Source organism: Balaenoptera physalus (genome assembly GCF_965194825.1).
Source record: "Balaenoptera physalus genome assembly, chromosome: 21".
Taxonomy (NCBI): domain Eukaryota; kingdom Metazoa; phylum Chordata; class Mammalia; order Artiodactyla; family Balaenopteridae; genus Balaenoptera; species Balaenoptera physalus.
In genome coordinates, this window is record NC_138902.1 from 30,847,464 (window position 1) to 30,873,122 (window position 25,659).

The window sequence follows — 25,659 nt, forward strand, 5'->3', positions numbered from 1 at the left end:
TCATGTATATTTTGTTTTAAGGTGAACAAAAACAATGCAATAGTTCATAAGTAATTTGGCAACCAATGCAACACATTGTTTAGAAAATTTTTATCCCTTTGTTTATTGGAATAGATATTCACTTTCTAATAAGATAGTTGAACACAAAGGAAGGCAACAGGTAACGGCCTGTTAAGCCTTAAGCTTTAAGATGCCATCTTCAGACTCAGTAAGTAATTAAAAACAGAGAGAAAGAGGGAAGAGAATGGCCATGACATAGTTCTGTCATCATCATACTTTATTTTTCTCTCTTTTTCATTACTATGTTCTTAAATTGTTCCACAGCATGTTTCAGTTTTTATAAGTCGTTGCTACCTTCTCCATCTTCTCCAGGCCCTATCATAGTAATTATAAACTGGTGGCAAAAAGGAATCGAAAGTATTAAATCTTTGAAGTAAACAATCCCTGTAACTGCAAATTGTCTATACCAGGTGCTACAGTATAATTATATCAGCAATGTTACAATTATATTTACATTTATGATTATAATACTTCTGTAATCTTGTATTGCAGAAAAAAGAAAAAGGAAAAAATGGAAAAATATCAATTTTTCCTCTTAAAATGCTCTGTTTTTGTCTTATATCACAACTTTATAATTACCCATGAGTTTTAGACCCATGTTTTCCATTGCAGTGTCTCTCCAAATGTGAAGGGTAAATAGTTGCCGCCAGGGAAAATGGCTAAACAAGTCTGCTTTTGATTAAGTGGATACTCACTCTGGCCCTGTCCTTTCCAATAGACCGTGAGTCCCCTAGAAGTTACTCATCCACACTGACTGATTTGGGGAGAAGTGCACCAAGGGAAAGAAGAGGAACTCCAGAAAAAGAGGTAGTCTGTTTTGTATCATTTGAGTCTTTTTCACCAACATACTTGATAAAGCACTTGCCAGCCGAAGTTACGTCCAAAACCAGTAAAGAACCCAGATTTAAAACCCAAAAGTGATGGCAGAGAAACTAGAAACAGTTTTCCCTGGAGCCCGAGCAAAGGACTTGAAGCCAGCTGCATTCTGACCCTAGCGGCAGGTCTCCCCCAGTTGTAATCCAGTTTTGACAGTGACTCTCTGAGTCTTGACCTGACACCCATAAATTAAAGAGTCTTGAGCTGGGCCGCCCCTTGCAGGAAGAAGGTTTCCCCTGTACAAATTTCTGGCCCAGTGATACAGGGGACAGCCCTAGGTCAGCCGTGCTGCCAGTCAATACAAATTCCATAGAAACAGTTTTTGCTGGCCTGCTTTTGTTAGAAAGGATCCCTGAAAACAAAACACTGCCCCTGAGAACCACCTACCTACTGGCTCTTGTCCATGGTCCTGAGCCAGGGCTGGAGGTCTGGCTTGTACTATCTTGGAGCCATGAAGGTTTGATAGAAACTGAAGGCTGGTCTTGGACTGGCAGCCACTCCAGAAAGTTCTCTACAGGTGTCTGACATAGTCCAGGGCCTGTGGACCCCCAAAGAAGTCAGAAATGATCCAGGTTGCCCAAAGTTCACCAGAGTCGCAGGGAAAGAGAGTGAGGTGAGGGGATTATTGGAATCAGAGAGGAAGTAGCTACAAGTGGCCCAGGCAGATCTGCGGGCCCCGAAGCTTGAGTGTGGGCACGAGTCACATCGTATCATAACTCAAAGATAAGCAGCTGGTTTACTGTGTGCTGAAGAATTCCTGAACTCTCCAGGGAATATAAAATGACCAAGCCTATACTTTTGGCCACTAACGAGCCTCTCAGTGATAAGTGGGCTAATATTTCTTTGCTACTATGTCAATACGTGTTTAGTAAAAGGGGTAATGACTTCCCTCTTGACTTTTTCCAGTCCTTTTATTATGATTCAGAAGTTGTGTCAATACTTAGGACATACAGCAATTGACTTTCCACAATTATCCCAGGAAAAGCCAAAATTATACTTAGGACTGAATCCTCTGAAGGCATTTTATTCCCCTTTTATGGCATTCATTTACCTTAGTTCCTAAGATGAAATATGATATTCAATAGTTATGGTGAATAAGTCATCTGTTACATTCCTGTTATAGTTTAAATACCTAAATAAAGAACTAATTGATTTATTTATAAATTGCATAAATGATTTAAATTGTATATGTTTAATCATTCCTTGAGGTTTCTTTTCTCTTTAGTTCACGTGAAACTGCTTTTTTATAGGAAATCCATAATTTTAAGTTAGCGCTAACCATTTCCTTCATTTTCAGAAATTGCCTGCAAAAGCTGTTTACGATTTTAAGGCTCAGACATCCAAGTAAGTAAGATAAGTGTTCATCATATGATTTAAGTTGACTTTAAATACATTAATAATACTTTAAAAGACAAATATTGCACTGGGATGTGTTACAAATAAGACCTAATTCCCAATTCAGCAATCTACTCTAAATGGTTCCTTCTGAATTGATTGGGATGTGGGTAATTTTATTTTCATTTTGAGTTTAGTTGAGAAACATTGAGTTTTAAATTACACCAAACATGTTAGAGCACAATGAGTTCAAAAGGATAGGAAAAACAAAACGAAATTAAGGATCTTTGTTTCTACAATTTTCATGTGGAGAATGAAGTAAAAATAAATTGTTGGGGAGTAACACTTAACTGGAGAATTTTGTATCATTTATTTATCCAACTATATTAAGGATAGTTTGTGGTTAAAGACTAGAATTGTGTATGAAGACTCCTGCAGTAAAATCTCCATTTCTCAATACTCAGAGCTTAGAGACTCTGAGCACAGTTCTATCCTGTGGTCTTTTGATGTTGGTGTTTTCATACTCCTGTGTCGTAATTTTTTACCTTTTTTTTTTAAGGAATTTGTTCATCAGGTGAGCATGGGGTTGGGGAAGGCTAGTACTAAGCACATGAGGAGGCTTAAATAGGAGTGAGTTTTCCAGCTCTGTTATGGCCCATGTCACAGACCTTACTTAAGAAACTTTGGTCTCCATTAGAATTCAAGATATTGGCATTAAATTATACCGTGCTGTTTAGCTGAATATATATACAATAACCAAAGCATTTATTCATAAAAATGCATATTATATGAATTAATAGTTAAAGAATCTATCTCTGGCAGAAGACATAAAAAATAAAATCACTCAGAATTTGGGAATTAAATTAACTAAATAAGAAAATTCTCTTTAGAAGTGAAGATTTCAAACATGGCTTAAATCTGGGGTTAAAAAAAATCCTGAAGGAAAGCTTACAACTTTTTTTGATGAGATAAGTAACATCTGCTCTGTTTCTACTACACTATGGTCCTAGCTACTGTTCTTTGGATATGGTGTGATAATTTGTACAAGGCATGTCACTTTTATAAAATAATGACATAAAACATGTAAATTTCATTTCTTCTTTGTGACAATCGATCAAAAGTGTCCTTAGATGTATGAAGTCCTGAGGAATAACAGAGCATATAAAATATGCCCAGGGCTCACAAGCTTTTTGAGAAACCTTAATTAGAAACAGGCATTGAAAGAAAGATGAGGTACAGTGCAGAGGAAAGGTGTTTGTGGTGTTGACTCTGTCACTGGATTGCTTTTGCTCCAAGTGTCAAGCCCCTCACCCTCCTCCAAGACCACATCCTCATTGTCAATGTCTGACGTTGGCAAAGGTTCAGGGAAACCCACTCTCCCACACGCTGCCCATGGGAGTGTAAATGACACAGCTGTTCCGAAGGGCTGTTTGCACCATCCCACTTTCACAAAGGTCTTCCTCAACCAACGAAATCTAATTGTATTATAAGCCTCCAGAGAAGTAGACTGAACAATCACCCATGGAAACCATCCCATAATTTTAGTAAGAAAAAAATTGTTTCCCCCATACCATCAATAAATTTATCTGACTGCAGCTTAATCACATTCCTCCTGTTCTGTTCTCAGGAGATGTAAAGAGCGCTTGTCTGTCACCCCCAACGTAGTTATGTACCTGACACAAAAATCAAGGTTATGGATGACTCATGCAGCTTTAAAACAAGGTTCACACACCCAGAGAGCGCTGAAAGTTTCAGGAGGACTATAGCCACATTTTTAAGTCATTTCAATCATTAGCTAGATGTGAGGGTTAGCAGACATTTGGTCCTATCCAAAATGTCCATGAGCATATTTGGTTCATGCCAAACTGTTTTGGACAGGACCAGATATCAAGCACCTTTTCATGTGGACCAAATGTCTCACGGACATTTTGGGCAGGACCAAATGTCCTGCAAGAGATGTGAGTGCTTTTTGTGCCTAACATCTTACAAACAAGAGATAGATATCTCTGTTTCAAATAATTATCTGTTTTAAAAGCTGTTTTTCTTTACTTAACACAAGAAAGTTTAATTTTCAAAAAGACACCCAAGTAACTCACCAAACGTAATGTCTCAACTGTTAAGGAGGAAAATGAGAGAAAATGCTATTCTCAAAGGTTGTCAGTGGCCACTGGTCAAAGGTGGTAGGCGCTGGTTGGAGCACACTGGTCAAAATGGGACTCTTAGAAATTCTAGTTCTGAGATGAGATGAACATAATTTTGAAAACTGGAGAGTGAGACCACTGTCCTTTTTTCTAGACGAGTTCAAAAATTTAAATACAAGTCTTTACACATAGAAAAGATATCTTTTCACACTTAAAAGAAAAATAATTAGTTGTCTCTTATTTACTTTTTTTTTTTAAGCTAAGCTTCCTACTCTCATTTCCAGAAATAAAACATACCTGGTGTAAATAAAACAGTTGGATTGTAAACATTAAACACTTTGGGTTTTATTTTCTACATTAGGCGCTTGCATAAAAGAGGGAAGTACTGTATTTGAATGTAAGGCCCTGTGAATCTTGTTTGCTTTCAGGGTTACTGAAAATTTAACACAGATTCAATGTGAAAGTTCTAGCACTTCTAAATGTGTAATAATTCTTTTTACTATGCAACTTTTTTTCAATTAATTCTTTTAATCAACATGAAATATTCTACATCTGATATAAACCTCTCTCCATTATATATTCTGCACACATAAATGATCCAACTCAAGATTCTGAACAAAGCAACGCAGAAGATTTGGGAGTGGGAAGGCAGATGTGTGTGAAAATGGGGCTCTTGGCAAAAGATCTGAAATAAGTACCCTCCAATGAGACATAATTGTGGAGGCAAAATAACACAGAGACACAATTACCTGGGGGATGAAGCCATGAAAACCTGAAGCAGTGAGGGTGAGAATTTAGGCGTGAATTATTTATGATGACTAATGTCTTTATAACTTAAAATTAAATACTCCAATTTACCTACTGTCTCCTTAGAAACAGCCCAAATGGAAAAGCATAGTTAGTTTCTTGAAAATATTTTTATATTTAAAAAACAGAAGGTATAAAGGCAGTTACAAGCAATCTGTGCATGTCTTTGCTCTTGAAACATGTTTATCTTTGTGACTATAGTTAATAATACTGTACTGCATCTAAGAGAGTAAATCTGAAAGGTTGTCATCACAAGAAAAAAAACATTGTAACATATGTGGTGACCAGCGTTAACTCAACTTATGGTGGTGGTCATTTTGCAATATATACAAATACCTGAATCATTATGTTGTACACCTGAAACTAATATAATGTTACAGGTCAATTATACTCCACTTTTTTAAAATGTTTATCTTTGTGCCTCACTGAAAAATCAAAGTATAAAATCTCTGTTTCACAAAATAAATTCATTATCAAGATATTCTACTTAAATGCCTGTCAACCAGCTTCAAGGATCCACAAATAAAATTTTTTCTCATGTTGGCACTTCTGTGCTAAGGCTAAATGATACTGGTTTCCTTATTGTAAGCTTTCACATATCAAAAGGAGACAGAAAGAGAGAGAGAGAGAAGTAAGTAGCTAACTAGCTTCAGGACAAGTAAAAATCGGTGCGGAATAAATCCAGCCTTATGGCAAGCTTCAGGACTCCTCTACTATAAACCAAGGACTAGACAGCAAGTCTGTCCCCGCCTTTAAATTTCATATTAATCTGCCTGTGACTTAAATCAGATGTGATGTTTACATTTGTTCTTTTTGAAATCATTTCTAAAGTTACAACGTTTCAAAGGAATTCTAAAAATTTTCAAGGAAAATCCTCATCTAACTGGACTCAACAGATTTTTTTCAATATTGGAAGTATATTTCCCAGCCACATACAGATCTAGTGAGAATCTTGATCTTAAGAATAATCGCCATACATCAGGAAAAAAAAAAAAACATGTAAATGTATCTCTTCTAGGGAGCTGTCATTTAAGAAAGGAGATACTGTCTACATCCTCAGGAGAATTGATCAAAACTGGTATGAGGGAGAGCACCACGGGAGAGTGGGCATTTTCCCAATCTCATACGTAGAGGTAAGTCCCTTCCCCTTCCTCCTTACGTGGTTGCTGTTTCCAGGGTTACCACAGGTCAAGCATAAATAACTGTTCTCCTTCATAGAAACTCACACCTCCTGAAAAAGCACAGCCTGCGAGACCGCCTCCCCCAGCCCAGCCCGGAGAAATCGGAGAAGCTGTAGCCAAATACAATTTCAGCGCTGACACAAATGTGGAGCTATCGCTGAGAAAGGTAACCTGCTTTCTTCACTGGTGCGTTTGAAAGGCTGTATATTTTCAAAACTAAGATAGGTCATCTTTCTCCTTAGACATTTTTGTGTCCCCCTCATATTCCGCAAAGGACTCCATCAGGCTGCCCTGAGTCACTGTTACCTGCCACTCCTGTGTCCTTCCAGATGAGGTCCCTGTGGGATGCAAAACTTCTCAGAGAGACTTTCCCTCTGTGGTTTAGCCTGGGAGGCTCCAAACTGTCTCCAAGGGGTGCCTCGGGCTAAATATCAGGAGCTGTACATGTGGAAACATCAAAAGAAAATAGCACTTTAATACAGTTCAAAATAGTGTTCTTCTGCTGCCTTATTATTCAAAAATTATATCAAATTCAAAATTTAAACTGGGCTTTGTGGCATTGGCTTGATCCTGCAGCTAGCAGGAATAGTGACTGTAGAAAGTTCTATCATTGAAAAGCCAGGGGTTTTATAAAAAATATTATTGACCGCTATGGCACGGCCACCCACCAATCAGAATGGATGCTGGTGCTACACCATCTTGATGCAGACCGGGTGGATGTCAGCCCTGGCCACAGCTATGCATTATCTAGGATGCTAGCTTTGCCCCATCCTGTTAGCCTCACTCTGTTACAACTCAGAACATGTAGATAAAGAAGAAAAACATTGTGCTATCCAACTTCATCCCTTCCAGGGGTTGACTTCTATAACCCATTTCAGATACACCATCACAGCAAGCTATGCACTTTCTGAAGCTCTTCCTACATAAGTTCATTCCCTGAATCTGTCAGTGATCAGATGATGGTACTGTCATCGACACATTGCAGGTTAAACTACTGTGCTTTTTGAAATAACTTACACATGTCATTTCCCACAGTACCAGTATGAACATGTATAAGGCCAAATATCCTTAGGAAAGATTCTAATGTTGTGAATGGATGATTAAACCGCATATATGTTGATAAGCCATAATTTGGGAGTAAGCTCTGAGGCTTTAGTTGCATTCTTATAACGAAAACAAAACACTGGAAGTATAAGGCTGTCCCAGATGGAAAACTATTGTTTATTAGAAAACATTGACATTTATAATTTTTATGTTATCACATCTCTATTTCTAATGCATTTTCCTGATATTCATTACAGGGAGATAGAATTATTCTTCTTAAAAGAGTTGATCAAAACTGGTATGAAGGTAAAATTCCAGGAAGCAACAGACAAGGCATCTTCCCTGTTTCCTATGTAGAAGTCATCAAGAAGAATACAACCAAAGGTGCTGAGGATTACCCTGACCCTCCAATACCCCACAGCTATTCTAGTGATAGAATCCACAGCTTAAGTTCAAATAAGGTAAGAAAACATTCTAGCATATTAGTATAATATTTGGGAGCTCAGAGTAACATAATCGGTACATGATTTTAGGACATTAGATTACAACATCATAGCTATGGCAAAGCAAAAGATTTACATGTTATGTTTCTAAGTGCCAGATCAAATCAATATAATTTAATTTTTCCTATGGGTGCTGGCATAAAGGTTTAAGCTACATAAAGGGAAACTACATAAAGAATCTACTATCTTAAGAGAAGCATTTTCTTTTATAGGGCTAAGGCTAGGCATTTTATTTATTCTACTTTTCTTTGAAGACTGGGTTGCTGAGCAGTTACTCTCAATCCTTTATCATTGGATAATGGAACAGTTTGGTACTTTCCAATTTTGTCTGATTGGTTATAAAATTTTCCACAATCTTCTTTAGTACATTTACTTCACTAGCAGAGCTCAGCATTTAGAGGGCAACATCCTTCCTTTAGTAGTTTCTACTGCTAGAAAGAAAAGAATCTTCATCCATATCTTTGTCTTATCCACCATTCAGTCATCTTAAAAGAACTATCAGATAAATTTCAAAGCGACTGTACTTTCAAATAAATATTTCTAAGAAAGAATAAGTATGTATCTACAAAGGCTTATTTAAAATTTAAGAAATTCTTACATGATGTCAAAATATTGGCAATGTAATATTTTAGATCACAATGTTTTAATCTTTGCTGAGAATATGATTTAAATGTATTTTCAGTTTCCTAAGTTTTCTCTTAGAATACCAGATTTTACATTTTATAAATCGAGAAATGTACAAATTTCACTAAAAACTAATTAGTGTTTTATTCTCACTGCTGGGGAAAAATACGTTGAAAAGCTTACGTTCATAAATTTTGAAAAATATTTAATGGTTTTACCAACTGGTAATGTATACTATGATGTCATTGGCTAAATGAAGGGAACTTCTCAGTAGTTTTGAACTGAATCATTTTCAGAAAAAGAACTGTAATGTACTTTTAAACCATGATACCCAAAACATACTAAACATTAAATACATTATTTTCTGAGTGATATTTATAAATAGAGGAGGGAATTCATTGTGATTTATGAATCACTCTTGGACATACTCAAATCACATTTCTTGACATACTATCTTTATTTTAGGAGGGACTCAAATGTAAGTTGATATTATTTCTGATATTTCTGCCTTTAATATAGTAGAATCCAATTCTAATGCTTTTGGAAGACAAGATAATTATATGATGTTTGTATTATAGGTATATTTTTGTGATATAGGTATCTCAGGATACTTAATTTAACTTTCAGTAGAAGCAAGTCCACGGTAAGGCTAAGCACTTTGAACCCATTAACATGGATATTCGTGACTGTGGCGGTCATGGAGCTGGAGTAGTAGTAGCAGCGGGTAGTAACGGGGTAGCAGTAGCCATGACGATAATGGAATTTAAAGACCTTTCCTCCTCAGCCACATAATGTTCCTAGCACTAAAGGTGCTATGTAGCCTTTAGTCTTGAATCTTCTGTAAGGGCGCTCACAAGTGTTCTGTGACATTTAATCTCATTTATCCCACCCCATGGTGACACGACATCACATTTCCGTTTTTAAAAACTCTAAATAAATTCTATTAAAGCCCCACTCCTATTATAGGACAGAAGTCAAAAGTTAAGTGGAGAGTGCACTGTGCACTGATCCGTACTAAGGCCCAAGGACCAAGAGTGCTGAGTGCACCGGTGACGTGTCAGCCTAAACAATCAACCAGCAAGTGCAATCTTTCTTGAAGATTTTTTCTTTCCAAACCCAAATCATCGACCTGGAAAGAACCAAAGCAAAATGTCTTCCACCAGCCTCTCTCAAGGCCTTCATATGTGTAGCATATAGCATTCTTCCTAGTCCAAAAACAATACATAAATGTATTAGAATGTTTCTAGGCAACACTTCTAGAACAACTTTTAATGAATTTACATAAAAAATTCTGTTTTGTTCAATGTATCCAAAATATAGCGATAATATTATGACATACAGAAGTATTGTTTTACTTCAGGAGATTAAGCTTCATAAATTAGACCTCCACTAGATTATATAAAATGTCCAGCTTTTGAAAAAGAGAATGGAAGTCCTAGCAGGAGTTTACTCCTGTTCGCATCATATGCTCCCTTTCTATGTCAACATTTACTTTGGATTTTTTAAAACTTTGAAATAGTAGTTATGTAAGTTCAGTCTCGTTTTGATCGTGGGTTTCTGTTCTTAAAAAATATCTCTCAGAACTTATTCATTTAGAAATGTGTTAACATATAATGATGTAAAAATGTTTTATGCCATATGTTATAATCACCTCGCAAACCCAAGTAAGAAAATGATGAAGGTTCAAAAGATTTGGCACAGGAAGAAAGAACACTAAACAGATTCTGGGAATAAAAAAGGTTTAATTATTGGTTTTCATTCTACATTAACATTATTTCAGAGTCATTTATATTAAATCAATATCTGGAAACCTGCTTTGAAAGAAGTAGTCTATTAAATTAAATCTCTAAAGATTCTGCTGTCTGTTCTTATAATCTCTATGACAGCTTTATCTTGTCATTTGACACTTAATAGACCTTTTCCAAATACTAGTATAAAGTATTCAGATAAATCTTCAATTAACATACTAATTATTTTATGTATTTAAATTCAAAAAATATAAGCAAATCTAGACCATAGCATAAAATATTTTTCATATTCACCATCATAACTTTCTGCATTTCTCTGTCTCTGTGTTTTAATGCGTTATTATTATTTTCATGTTTTTTTAACTTCATATATCCTGCTCATTTCTAAGTTGGCTTCCAGCGAACCAGTCCCCCCTCCCTTGCACAAAGCTTCATGTGGCCCAGATAAAGGAGCTCTCCAGGGAATCACCCCGGGGTGGCTGTCCCTGACAGCCAAGTGTCCACTGGTAAAGCCTTTGGCCCCAAAACTACCTCCTTTTCTGGACAACTTATTGGACGAATTAGAGAAGCTTGGTGCTTTAGTTTTACCTGCTGACCAAGCCAAACCAAACACCCCAGAGGAGATTACCCTTGAAATTAAGGAGGGCCCCTCTGTTGTCCTCCCATTGCCGCCAGCATGTGCACCTGCCAAGCCACCCTCCTCTCTGCTGCCTCTCCCCCGCTTGGGTGTGACCTCAGCTGCAACCCAGCCCCCTGAGGCAGCGCCGCTTCAGGATTCCAGAAAGACACCTCAAAACCAGCTTGCAGATCTGACAACAATGAGAAAGGGTTCTGCAGGCCCTGAAAAAGTACCTGAGGTCCTAGGTGATAAGTTCGTGACCTCTGCACACGCTAGTGTGGGTTCCTTGCGCCAAACCCTCCCCGTCATTGGAGAAGAAGATGAGGAAATCTATGAGGGGGTCATGGCAGGTATCCGAAGAGGGCCAGAGTCTCAAGAACCAGATGCCTTGTGGTGTGGCCATGATGGCACAGAGGTGACACCACTCCTGCACATAGAAGAGGAGGAAGAGGAGAGGGAAGCTGACCGCTTAAAATTTCCAATAGCAATCCCCACAGACCCTAGGAGCCCTAAGGAAGACAGCGATGCAGCAAAAACCAGTGAAGAGGTACTCTAATTTTGCCTAATTCCTGAAGAACTAACCAGTCTTACTACGGTTAGCTAGTACAGTTAACCATATTAATAAACATCAATTTTGACACTGTCTTAGAAGGTTTCCATGCAAGAAACACAGCACTATATGAGGTAGGGGTGGAGGGATGGATAGAAACACACCAAATTTTAACAAGATGATGTAAATATGTGATATTATTCCATTATTTATTTATTACTATAAATCCATATTTAAACATTTTTGTAATTTAAAGTCTTTCTAATTTTAATATTCATAATAATAGCTAATAGTTGAGCTCTTACTGTCAGACAGCTTTCTAAGAACGCTACATCTTTACTTTTCAAAGCTCAGTAGGGTGGGTTATATTATTAGTCCCACTTTTGGGATGAGGAAATCGCTACGCAGAGAGATTAGTTCACCTCCAGGGTGAGAAAACTATACACCATATCTTTGATATAGTAGCAGTTTGAAAAAGAAGGGAAGAAAGAAAGAGAAAGAAAAGAAAACAAAAAAGAAAAATATACTGCAGTTCCCTTTCAACTCTTTCTGAAGAGGTAATGGCTTTAAGTTGGCGACGACCTAAGAGTGGAGTCCTACATGTTCACCTTCCAAACAAAGAACCTTGGGCAATAATTTTAATCAGTTCAGAGGGAAATGCTCTAAATCTTTAGCTTGTAAGCTTCTCTCTTTCAAAAAAGAGAAAAACAAAACTTGATGTCTCAAATATTTAATCTGCGAATTAGAAAGCAAATATGATTACTGGCAAATATTGAAATTATGGAACAAAATTAATGATTCATATTATGCCACTAAGCAAGTCACTTTCCCCCATGGCTCCTCTACTTAGAACTCTTTAACAATGAAAATCAGTTTTAAAACCCCATAATTTCCAATTAAGCTCTTACCAATAACAAATGTAGAGGCATTTGGTCTCTATGGGGTATTCTTGGCATTAAATAATGGTGAGTGCCCATTAGGCCGCCAGACACCCACAAAAGCCTGAGTCTTGGCTGTCCCCTAACCAGGTGAGAAAATGTCATCTGGACAAAGAACGTAGCCATGTCTGCATTTGCATAAAATAAACACACTGCTTAGTAATAGAGATCATTCATTCATTGCAGTAAGTCAAGCAGATTTCTAAGTCAATTACTTAAATAACTAATTTCCCCTTCAATTTAATCTAGTTTAAGATGTGATTAGACATGTGGCTTGGTTCGCAGGAACCGCTACTGCCGGCTGCAGGCAGCACCCCCAGCGTGGTGCTCAGGGGGTGGGTTTCACAGCCAGTGTCCACCATGCACGCACACGCACAGGCAGAGGTCGTAACTCCCCTAGCTTTGCAGCCAACTGACTATAAATTGTGATCTACTTCACAAGCAACTTACAAAGAGTCATTGCAGGGTTTTACACTTTCTTCCTCAATGTTTAGAAGGACCCATCCCACAAATTACATTATACAATTGTAGATTATGGGGGTTCTTATCTCCAGCCACTCATATCAGAAAAAAGTGAAACTGATCATACCCATTGGGAATTTTGAATCAGATGCAGAAGAAAAAGTTAGTGCTTTCAAAGCAAGAATTTGTCATAAATGTCACATACCCCAGGGTATTTAGTAACTTAAAAATTATTTAGGTGCGGGGGGTATTCTCTAAAAAGCATGTAACCTCATTCTGGACACAAGCATAATTGCATCTTGTCTTTCCCCAATATCTAAGCCATCTTCATTTTCTTCGGGAGATCGAACATCTACATCCTTTCCCAGCTGTCTGCTTTCCTCCCTTCCCTTTCATTCCTCCTTGGCCACTGTCTCTGACCTGGTCCCCACACTTTCTCAGCCTACCCAGCCCTACTCATCTCCGCTCCTCCCTAAATACTCTTATCAACAGGAGATAAGCTCACCAAAATTAAAGGTAACTGCATCTTGAGTGTGGTTTATTGCATGTCTTTCAATGAACTTAATTAATTAGATGTACGTCTTTAGATTTGTGCCATCTTACAAGATCTAAAAAGTCATTCAATATTGGTTGCTAACTTTTAACATCATTAGCATGGCCTCTGTCCAAAAATTTAAAAGATATATTTGCATAGCAGCTATACTTAGATTGAGGAGAAAAACTAAACTTCATATAAGAATAGAAAGTGATTATTAGACTTTTTTTTTAAGTTGAGGGTCAGCAGGAGAACCATCCCATCCAAAGGTGTCAGCTGTGTGTCTGTCATCCTCTGTCACTTCTTAGTGGGCTCATTGCCTCCCAAGTTTCCCAACAAATCAGCAGGTTCAGCAGAGCCTAAGGGCTGGATGATCTTTGGCACTGTCTTGAGCCTTGTTCTTCCACAAAACTGAAGTACATTAATGAGGATGTGGAAAGGAGGCTTCTTTTGTAGCAGTTAACAAGGCATCCATCTCTGAGACTTGCTGGCTGGCTGGCAGCTCTGCTGGTATTTAACTCCCTCTTAGGATACCATGATGAAAGATTTTTAACAAAGTTAATGACTGGCCTTGGAAAGAGATTCAGTGACAACCACAGCATGAAATCAATCCATCTCAGAAAAGTTTTACTTCTCTATGTCCAGAATGATCCTGAAACCTTTTCCTTTAGACAAAAGGACTTCAAATAATGACTCAACCTCACACTCAATCTTCTCAACTTGAAATGAGAGCCTCTGCAGATAAGTACAAAAACAAAACAAAACGAAGGCTCTGGTAGAGTCATGTTTTTGAACTAGGAAGCACCAACACCTGAGAAATGCCATTTATGCAATCTTCCAAACCCCCATCACCAAATCTATCCACCAAAATAGTCCATCTACGTGAATTTTATCTTACGTAGAAAAGGAATCTTTGAAAAAATGTAGTATATTTTAAAGACATATTGCTCTTTGCCCTTTGAGGTTTTTATCTTAGCTGGCAGGAAATAATTAGGAAATTTTTAAAATAATAATAATTCTTTAGATAATGTCTGAGACTAAGAATTTGCCTTTTTTCCTCTCTCTGTGGTTCTCTTTTTAAGGCCAAAATATTTATTCCTTGCCTTTCCCTACTTGTTCTTCAGCCTTTATGCTCAGTCAGTAAGTGGGCAAGTAACTTGAGCATCGGCCTTCTCTAATGTAGAGAGATGGAACACTCACCACTGTAGTGTCAAGGACAAAACCAGAATTTAAACAGGTTTATTCTCCTGCAAGAACCAAGCTCATCTCATGCATTCTGTATGTTTCAGTTGTTCACAGAATGGTATGAGAGAATGCAGATATTCACAGTAACCATGTTTTAAAAGAATACTTTAATAACTACATCAAATAACTAACTCCAGAAAAATGAAGTTTTTTCTCTTTTTTATCTCATATTTGAGAGCAAATGTTAATTTTAATCCCCCACTTTTTCTGAAAACCTTATAAATCTATTTTTTACTCATAGAAAGAATATAAGTTGACTGAAGTTATGCTTATAAGTATACATACAAATTGAATCAACTACAAATTTTAGGCCATTATTATAGTTTAATCTACAACTGACACAGTAAAAAAATTGATGTGAATCCTTTAAGAAGGCTTCCTATTTCTCTCATTTCAAGAATGTTAGAAATTTTGCTCATTACAAAGAAGGAAAGTAACCTAGCACTAAAAGCAAAGAGAAAATAAAATTTTAATAATGTTTTAATAGGCATAGTATGGTATGCATGAAATCATTACAACAATGTTATCAACCCCTATCAGCCATTGTTTTACTTAACTCATGTTAATTTAATGCAATTTTGTTCTTTTAAAGTATTTTCTGAGATAATGTAAGTCTGTCATATGCAATCCAAAATCTTCCATGGAAGTAAAATTTACCACGACTTTATAGATGACGGAAGACTGAAATGTACATATAAATTATGAGTTTGATATATAAATCAGAATCCAATATTTTCTCTAGTCTTTGAGCATCTTTTAAATATTGGGTTTTCATAATATAAATTATTATAACCCTCAGCTTTGCTGTAAGCTGAGCTTCCAATTCCATCTAAGAATATTCTGTAAAAGAGTCTTGCAGCAATGTGGACTCAAGCTGCAGTGGAAGCGCTTTGTGAACAGAGAGAAAGACTCTTTCTTGGGTTTCTTCCAAGAAACTCAGTTATTACGGTCCCAAAAGGAAGTCTCCTCACCCTAAAGCCATCCCACTGGAAGGTAATCCCCTTGAGCACAGTTTCCAACATGAAATTAAGCCCTGATTCTTCCTAATATGTTCAAATGATCTTTCCAGTTGTTTATCCACATCATTCCAACAGCTACTTTTTTTCTCTATGAGTCTTGATGTTTATAGAACCCTTGTATTAGTCAAGATTGGGGCAGCTGCAGTGCCAAAAGGCTCAAAATAATTAGAGCTTAAACAAGGTAGAAATATATATTTCTTATGCATAAATGTAGGGCATCCAGGGTTGGTATGTGGCTATACAGTCATCAAGGATCCCAGGAGATTCCATTTTATTTTGGCACACCACCATGCTCAATGAAAAGCTTCCGCTGCATGGTCCAAAGTGGCTGCAGCAGCTCCAGCAGTCCCTTTCTCATTCCAGCCAGCAGGAAGGAAAAAAGCAGAGGGAAGCTTATGTCTTCTTCCTTGAAGGGCATTTTCCAGAAACCGCACATATCCCATCTGTCAGAACTTACCACATGAACATATCTAGATACAAGGAAGTTTGGAAAATAGACCTTATTCAGAATGGCCGTGTGCCTACCTAACATTTGGGATTCTGTTACTGGGATGACAAAGAAGAGAATGGATATTGGAGAACATGAAGCATTCTCTGCCACAAGCCTTAAAGAAAAATGCCTGATGCATTTCATCCCCAGAGACTGAAGATATGAGGTCAATCATTACTAATTATTATGAACTTTTTCCTAAATGAGAGTTGAGAAAACCACATGCTTTTATTTAAAAGTCCTTTAGTCCTGCTAAAGTTCCCATAAGCCAAATCAAATACCAGACAGTACATTGCTAGGTCTTGTCCATGAATGGACAGAAAATAAAACATACACCCAAGAAAGGTTAGTTTACTCACTGTCATATTAAAAATCTTACTTTGAAAGAACACCAAAATAGTCACAAGGTGCTTGGAGTTAGAACAATATTCTGTATTTAATTATACAGTATTTCACAATTTCCCCCAGAAAAGCCTTTTTTTTTTGGCCATGCTGCGAGGCTTGTGGGATCTTAGTTCCCCAATCAGGGTCTGAACCTGGGCCCTCAGCAGTGAAAGCGCAGAGTCCTAACCACTGGACCGCCGGGGAATTCCCCATATTTTCTTTCTATGTGTTTTATTAGAAAATTTACCTGTGACAAATGATTGACACTGTCTATGAAATTTGATGGATATAAAGCAAAATTTCCCTGGCTCTTACCTTGCATCTATTCAAATAAACACAAAGAAAACAGGTCAGATCTGAGAGTATCTTGAAACCAATTGTTAAGCATTCTATTAAAGACATAAAATTTCTTGTAAGTGTTCTCAGCCATCTACACTGCATTCAAACATCTTCCCTGTGCCAACTTCCCTCTATAAATCTCTCTCTGCTCTGCCTGTGAGTTCCCTAGTAAAGCAGCGACTGATACCTGTGCTGTGAAAACTCTGGGCTGCCAGAAGAGCTGTCTTCAGACTGTTAACCCTTCCTGCTCTGCTCTTATTTGGGAGTTTGGCATGCTGTGTGTGCATGGAAAAAAAAACAAAACAGGAAAGCTCCTCTGAAGGCTGGGTGATGAAGATGAGAACTAATTAACTTCTTACGGCTTTTCCAGGCTGATTTAAAAAGCGATCTACTTGTCTTGGGTAAGCCTCCGCGTAGCCCAGTGATGTCCTGGAGATCCTGCAGCTCACCTGTCAGAGGGCTCAGCGGTTCCCACAGGGTAGGATCAGACACCCCACCTTGAGCCAGGCACCCAGGCCACCCCTCCACCGTCAGTGGGCTGGCTCTTCCTTAGTTGTCATTGCTGTGCTTTGCCAATGAAGTAGGGCTGGAGGTACCCTTGAAAGGAAACGACCTTTCTGATGATGATGAGCAGCTATGAAGTCAGATCAACACGAAAATCCTATCCTGAGTCTTTGGTCAATGAGATTCCCCTTTATGTGTGCGCGTAAGCTTTCCAAAAGCGACAAAGACATGCCCCAATTCTCCTCTGTGCAAATAAGGGTGTGGTATATGTTGTCTTCCACATCCATCTTGTGTAAATCACTGCTTTCCCATCACTATTTCTAGTGCAAAGAATAAAGCTGCTGCCAATCATATACTGAACTCACACCCTTCCAGGGATGCTTGCTTCTGTGTCGTTCAGTTTATTTGGATTTCTTTTAATCCATGGCCCTTGTTGTAAAATATCTTGTTGCTCTGCTGACATGTGCCGTGTTCACTCCATGACCCTTTCAAGCCAACTCTGCTTCTCTGGACTCCAGGGGCTCCCAGTCTCTTGACAGCTCTGATGGAACTTAAAGGTCAGATTATTTTCCCTTTGACTACTTAGTTCTATGGCATCGACAGCCCTTGAAAATGAATGGGTTCTAACTGGTACCATCAATTCTGAGGACGGCAGCCGAGGAGTTTGAGAATTTTCATCTCTGCCTGAATCGGTCCTTTCCCATTTCTATTTTGATGGACCTGGTTTAATCTTACATGCTCCATTACATGATTATGGTTCTGCAAGCTTTTAAGGGCTTGATGACAGATTTCCTTTTCCGTTTTTAAGAAATGTAGATACTTCTCTGTATTTAGGCCATTTTTGTGCTTTTTGCTTTGCCTAATAAGACCTGATTTTGTTTCTGAGGCAGAGATTTGTGTTGCCATAGAGAATGAGGAATGTTGATTGGGAGAGATTCTCACAGAAGGGCTTTCCAGAGCCAAAAAAAGAAAAAAAGAAAGCTTTTTCCAAAATTAATATGGCCCATCCATAAATTCCCATGGGTCAATGAGATGGTATGCTTTGGGTCACCATAAGTTTTTTTCTTTGTCAGATTTTTACATTATGTACTTATATGTTCTATTATATGTGTTTGTGTGGAACACAAATATTCTATATTCTTTAGACTTAGGCAAAGTTGTGTTTTCACAATTTAAAAAATAATTTAAATATTTAAAATAATTGTATAATGTAAGAAAGAAAAATACACCTAGAAACATAAACATGGTACGGTTTGTTATTAAGAGAATTTCATCTAATTCTGGTTGGCAAGTACCACACCTAACATTTTCTGGGAAAAAAAATAAGAACTCTAGAACTGCTTAGAGCCCTTTCAAAGATTTTCCCACATTAGTATTTAAAGTAATGGTCAATCCTTACCTAAGAATTACCTAATACTAGATATAGCTAATCCTCCAGATGCCTCTGCAGAAGCACAGATAAGAAGACAGGTTTAGGACAGACTGTGCCTTACTATCTGAGCTAGAAAAGTATATATTTTACTGATACCTAAGGTTCTAGGATATTTCAAACCAACTTTCTTATGAGCAGTGGCTTGTGATTGGTTCTGGCTTTGAAAATTAGCATGTGTTTAAAACCTGTCTCATTTGTATCTGCTTTTGACAACACTAAAAAATAGCTACACTAAAAGAGAAAAAAAAGATTGTTACATTGCCAAGGAAAAAGCTAAATATTTAGGATTCTATAAAAGCAGCATGTTTCATTGGGTTTTCTAATTTTCATTGGGCTCTTAAGACTCATTAAGGAAATGTAAATATGACATAATTCTCGCTTAAAATTTCCAGCACAGTGACTGTCATCTGTTAACTTCAAAACCATCTTTTTAAACTCACAGCTCATATGAGCTTCTTGAATGTCACTAATGTATCTTCTATATTTATCAAAAAACCGCTAAGAAGCTATGAGTAATAGAAATGCCTGAGCAGATAGTGAAGATACAAATGAACACAGACCAAAAATACTGGTGGCTAAAGACTGATCCTTTCTCAAGAATTTAAAACGTGGAATAAGAAGAACATGGTCAGAAAAACAGATGACTATCTATATTCCACATCGCTCTGTGGTCTTTAAAATATCCTTTCAAAATGAATCCAGGCTGAAGGAACTTGGTGAGAGCTGTCCAAAGGCAAAACAGCTTTTAACATGTTGCTGCCAATACTCACCAGTAGGTGGCAAAAGAGTGCAGATACCTCACAGGTCTTTGCCCCAAGGTTTGTGCCCAGTTATAAGGAGGGGGAAAGGCAAAAAACAACCTTCTACGACAATTTGTTTGGGTATCCATACAGAACAGAAACACTTGCCTAAAGGAAAAAAATTAAGGTGTTGATTTTAATAAGCCTGCACTATCTATTCCATCATAGCAAGCTTTTATGCAATAAAGAGTGAGAGTCAATTATAATTCTGTTCCTTCTTCTTGCCTATTTGTGATATTAAGAAATTATCTTTGGGTTTTGGTTTACCGATCTGAAAAATGAAGTTTAATTATTGTTTTAAAATTAATTGTTTTTACATGACTGAGACACTTGGGAATTAACCAATGCCAATTGTCATAGCTCTCTGACAACTGAAGGAGTATCAGAGGAAATATATCTGTGGAAACGTGGATTCCTTTATGGATTCCCTGAGGGGGAAAAGATCTAAACCATCAACTTGTCCACCTCCTTGATTTTAGAAATAAGGAAGCTGAGGTGCATATCCAAGGTGATATAGTTAGTCATCGCCAACGCTGGAAAGACACAAACATGCCCTCATAAGTATCTGTGCTGCTTATTCCTCTATTGACCAAAGACTTTTTTTTAATATAAATTTATTTATTTTTGGCTGTGTTGGGTCTTTGTTGCTGCGCGCGGGCTTTCTCTAGTTGCGGCGAGCGGGGGCTACTCTTCCTTGCAGTGTGTGGGCTTCTCATTGCGGTAGCTTCTCTTGTTACAGAGCACAGGCTCTAGGCGCGTGGGCTTCAGTAGTTGTGGAACGTGGGCTCAGTAGTTGTGGCACGTGGGCTCAGTAGTTGTGGCTCACGGGCTCTAGAGCACAGGCTCAGTAGTTGTGGCACACGGGCTTAGTTGCTCCGCAGCACGTGGGATCTTCCCGGACCAGGGATTGAACCCGTGTCCCCTGCATTGGCAGGTGGATTCTTAACCACTGCGCCACCATGGAATTCCCAAAAGACTTTTAAAATAAATTATTTCAGTTCCTGTAACTGGTCATCTTTCCTCAAAACTGGCTCCTAGTTATCCATATTCACATAGAGATGATTCCTATCAAAAGTAACCTCAGAAAAGTTCTAAAAGTCACCATTATAATATATACACAACTTCTCTGCTAATAAAAGCTGTGATAAATCCTGGCCTCAGTATGTGAACAGTATAGAAAACCAGTGATTCAGAAAAAAAAATTAAAAAATGGGGGTGGATCCTTTTAAAGGATATGAAGGAAGCATTGAGAAAGATTAGTAAAAACAAGGATGTTACTGGCTGACACACCCAGGAACACAAGTTTTTAAGACATAGAGGCCTGTAGAATTAAGGGAGCCACATACTTTTGGCAATAGCCCAATTTTCATAATTGCCACAGAGATAGTTCATTTAAATGATTTATGAGATGAGTTGAATTAAAGGAATTAAACCAGTGGAATTGTAATCACAATAACGGAAAGGTGCTATACAGGTTTTATAAGTAGATTGTTTTATGTTAATGAACAGTCTAATCCTTAAAGTTGCATTCACATTTTAACATAAGGGAGCAATGAAATTAGACCAGCCAGTTTTACCAAGCACTCGATGCCATGATATCAAAGTGAAACTTCTACTCAACTCAAAAATATTAGAATGGCTTAAATATGTGGAAATAGGCATGCCATTTTTAGAGCACAATGAAATATATTTTACAAAACATTTTCTCTTACGACAAGAACAAATAATATTTCCTTATTTATAATTTTGTTATGCACTGTAAACTGTGCTATGATTGTTTTTGTGAGAAAACAGTTGCTATCTTGGTGTGTGATTCAAAACATGGCATTTTAGATTTTTTTAAATTGCATTTTTAAATATAGTGTTTTTGAGCAACTAGCACCAGCATTTTCAATACCATGTGGCTTCAACGCATAATCTTTGGCCCGAAATTTTACTCCTGGAAATGTGTCCTAAGAGATAGTTCAAAACAAGAAAATAGCTCTTTGTATAAAAATGTATATAGTATTGTTATTTATGATAGTGAAAAAGGCGAGATCAATCTGAATTTCAAAAACAAAAAAGAGAGAGAAATGGTTAAGACAACCAAAAAAGATACAGACATATATATGAGGGAATAATATTCCGCAGTGATTTAAAATGAAAAAGAAGACTGAGAAAAGGAGACTGGAAATAATTACAAAATATTAATAGCAATTAATTAACGGAGTCCCCCTCCATTCTTGGACGAATGGGGTTTATATGGACAGTCTGCAGGGGGAATTCCCAGCCTCTCAGTAATCCCTTCCTAACTCCGGGATCCAGGAATTAGCCCTGAGGTCTAAAGACATGGATCTAAAAACTAATGCAGTCATCAATAAAGAATCACTTACAATTGCCATGCAATTTGCCATGCAAACTCTGGTTTATCTCATTTTACCATGCAGCCATCATTTAGAAGAGAATGCTTTTGAAGTGTGTTATGAATGAACTGAAATTCTTTTTTTCCCCCTTAAAAGGTAACGTTTAGGTAGTCGGTATAAACTACATTGAGTTTACATATTCAAGAAACGTGTGAACTTTCATTCATTGCAATATTTATGTGGATATATGGGATGCAAAGGCTTGTCATTTCCAATATTATAAGTATCTATTACAGATACTGGTCTTGATGCTTAGTTTAAAAAGAAAGGAAACTCTTTTGAGAGTTCAGTGCACTGGGAATTTCTACCAATATTTCTCTTCTAAGGTAAAATTTTACATGTTACCTGGATATTGTTTGTTACATGCTATTTCAAACTCTGTTTTCTCTTTTTAAAAATGCATGTGTTTCCACCACATTGAGAACAGAGAGTGTAACTTCAAATGTAGCATGGCATGTCTGCCTCTTGACATGTTTATCTGTACTGTATGTGAAAACGTTGTCTGTGAAGGAAAAGTATATTAGAATGAATGTGGATACTTTGCTGTTAGACTAAATGTGGTTTATTCTTTGCTTGTTTGAGAAAACGCTGAAGAATAAGGTTGTATGAAGGTGTCCATACTTCCCAGTCTAGTGATTTGGTGTCTATGTTCTTGCCATGTTCCTGGCCTTTGAAAAATCAATGGGACTAAACCCTGACTCTTCCATAAAGCTTGAGCAGACAAGATTGCAGATATGTTCAAAACATTTGAACCTTGGTTATTTCGATTTAATTTAAAGCACCTTTCAAAATATTTTAATTATTAACCCAGCAGAAACCCTTTATTTGGTTTTTTTTCCTTCCTCTTGGTTTTTTACAACAGGAAATAGTAAATGTCAAGAAAAGTGCCATGCCATTATCCAAATTATCTTTTAATTAGTACCAGTTTAAGCATTGATTACATTGAAAATCATTTCATTTCAGCCACAGCGTCCTGTGTTTACTCATGAAAACATTCAAGGTGGGGGGGAACCGTAAGTATTCTTCTTATCTTCTAAATTCGAGACTAACCTTGACCCACAAAATGGACCATTGATGTACCATAAGCGAGGATGGTACAACTTTGCAAGTGAAAGAGATCAGAGTAACTAACATGAGATGACATCTCCCAGATTAAGAGAAATTGCAATAGTCTCCATCTTTCACAACAGAGAACAGAAGCTAATTTTTTTAAAAAAAAATCCGTGATTTTGCGGAGAAGACTTTGATTTATGCACTAAGAAAAAAACCTTCCAATGCTGCAGTGATTCCTAAGATTCATGAATCTGTCTCCCGCTCTGTTCTACTCACCATGTAGATTCTAGTAACTACAGCCTTAAAGATACACTGAAAATGTTCTAACATTGTTTTTACACATATTTGAAGAGCAGGAGAACGTCAGAGTAGACCTGCAGTGATAAGTTAGTAGCATAATTCCAAAGTTCCATTCTTTTGGAAATGGCAGTATTAAAACATGCACTGTCATTCAGTTTCGGGATGTTTACTACCCAGAGGACCAGGAAAATGCCTTTTCACACTTTCTTTCAAATCCCCTCTCCTTTCTAAGTCAAGTCAATCTGAAGGTGTCACACATTGTCTTTTAGATTCTCTTTCTGCTCCATTTTGCCCATGAGAGATATTCAGAGGTTATCCACTTCCTGTTGGCTGCTGCCTATTCTGAGTGAGGAGCTAGACCCTGGGAAGGAGCATTTACAGGACTAAACCACGTCAGGCTGACCTGAGCACACACAGGGTGCCTCCTGCCCACTGCCCAAGCTCCGCTCCCCGGGAGCAGAGCAAACCAGGGGGGCCTGGTGTGTGGCCTGTGACCTCCTCACTCCTCACAGACCTGGTGCTTAGCTAAAAGCATGCTCCTCGGAAACCATCTCTAACCTGAAACTGGCTCTCACCGAGTACAGCCAGAAAGGTTTTATTTGTTAAGGAAAAGACTATGAAAAAATAGGTTGGAGGTACAAATAATTTAAAATTTCATTTAATTGGAAAAATGTTAAATATAACTTGTAATTCTAAAGGTTTGTTTTGTTTCCTTATTTACACAAATGATGAAGGGATCACATCACAAAAAATAAATCCCAAGGCTGCTTAGGTTTACTGCATTATCAACCCATCATATCAGCAGCTTTTAATGAATTTATGAATTAAGATGTAGGTGATGTCACACTGTTTCATGTCATGAAGTTGATGCTTCCTCGAGTTTATGAGCTCACAGATAGAAGAAGGCACATTTTCAGTGTTCTGCTTTGGACATTATAAAACATTCTTTATTAAATTTCTATTTGATCACAATGCCAATTATATGGGTATCACTTAATCTCTTTCATTTAAGTAATAGGTTTTGAGTGAAAATAGGAACATAATGTTATAATGTCACTGCAATTCAGAAGTATGGCAAAATATGTTATAGAAGAAGTTGCAAGTTATAGAGAGAGCTTCAAGTTTGGTTGAGCATTTCCTATTTAAAAGACAAATTTCTTTTTGAGGCATCCTGACCCCACCACCATCATTCATCTCACCAACACATCTTTCAAAACAGCATTTTTTATTGTAATTCGACTGCATTTCCTGTCGTGCAACACTGATTCTGAAAGCCAACAGAGGCAGGAGGATTTCCGGAAGGTTTGTTTATGTTTCCATGAAACTTCCAAATTTTTTTTTTTTTGGTGGTCTAATTAAACCAGAATGGTAAGTAAACTCTGATAAGCACAGTGGCTTTCATCATATCAAAGTGAAGTAGGAGTTCGTGCCAATTTTTTTTTTTTTTTTTTATCTCTTGGGACCTTGAGATTCTTCAAGCAGCTGGGGTTTGTGGCCTTAAATAGGCCTGTCTCTGTAAGTGGCTGGAGATGTGCCTGGGTGAAGGCTGAAGCCTGAAAAGCTCAAGAATCAGTGTTTCCCAAAGTGAGAGATGCAATGTATATCCATGGAATTAACAGCCCAGGAATGCCTATCTCCCTCAAATGTGAGATTGTAAAAGGAACTATGGTGAAATTAACTTTCCCCAGGGATAGATAAGAGATACCATTCCTTCACCTGAGCATCCTCAAATCAAACAGCAGAATAATTTGCTCCAACCAGGGTTGGCCCATGCAAACATCCAAATTAAGGAATGTTCGTATTCAAGACCTTCCTGTCTGTTTCGCCATGGCTCTGGGATTCAGGCTACCTTTCTTTGTCCTTCCCCACAATCAGAATCCTTTTTCCATAGAAGACCTCAAAAGCTCAAGTGGTTAAAAAGGTTTACTAGGAGGACAAAATATTAACAGGGGAAGAAATCTCTAATGTTGGAATTTCAGGCTTTGCTCTCAGGCCAGGGAAGATAATGTTTTCTAGGAGAGGCTGTTAGGCACCACATCTTATCAGCTCTTTCTCCAATACACCCTCCCCCAATCCAACTTTATCCAGACCCCCCAATGTGAAAAAGTTCAAGGACAGGGAGAGAAGCCAATGCAGCCGAGGCCCCAGTTTATCACATGATGTTTGAGTTCAGATGACATGATAGAATAGTTTTGTTCTACCAAAGTATGATTTTCTGACTGAATGAAGTAATCAAAATAAATCATTCTTGTTCCTGAGCAGTATCCA

General features: G+C 37.6%; 2 protein-coding genes across 43 annotated transcripts in view; one reads left to right on the forward strand and one right to left on the reverse strand.

Moving 5' to 3' along the window:
- SORBS2 (sorbin and SH3 domain containing 2) overlaps nt 1–25,659 on the forward strand; it is a 202,842-nt gene that overhangs the window by 172,107 nt on the left and 5,076 nt on the right. For 24 of the 39 annotated variants that reach the window (XM_082444742.1, XM_082444762.1, XM_082444740.1 and 21 more), the window contains 9 exons: nt 779–867; nt 2,234–2,280; nt 6,238–6,352; nt 6,438–6,566; nt 7,702–7,905; nt 10,709–11,485; nt 13,210–13,404; nt 17,271–17,378; nt 23,002–23,051. In XM_082444742.1, the coding sequence (XP_082300868.1) occupies nt 779–867; nt 2,234–2,280; nt 6,238–6,352; nt 6,438–6,566; nt 7,702–7,905; nt 10,709–11,485; nt 13,210–13,404; nt 17,271–17,378; nt 23,002–23,051 (1,714 nt within the window). The remainder of the gene's footprint in view (nt 1–778; nt 868–2,233; nt 2,281–6,237; nt 6,353–6,437; nt 6,567–7,701; nt 7,906–10,708; nt 11,486–13,209; nt 13,405–17,270; nt 17,379–23,001; nt 23,052–25,659) is intronic. The other 15 variants (XM_082444758.1, XM_082444759.1, XM_082444769.1 and 12 more) reach the window with 2 other exon arrangements.
- CFAP96 (cilia and flagella associated protein 96) overlaps nt 1–25,659 on the reverse strand; it is a 183,967-nt gene that overhangs the window by 2,838 nt on the left and 155,470 nt on the right. For 2 of the 4 annotated variants that reach the window (XR_014258391.1, XR_014258392.1), the window contains one exon: nt 6,707–6,838. Coding sequence is in view for 1 of the 4 variants with exons in the window: in XM_082444853.1 (XP_082300979.1) it covers nt 6,782–6,838 (57 nt within the window). In the remaining 3 variants the exon portion in view is untranslated. Of the gene's footprint in view, nt 1–6,573; nt 6,839–25,659 lie in introns of those variants that run through there. The other 2 variants (XM_082444853.1, XR_014258393.1) reach the window with 2 other exon arrangements.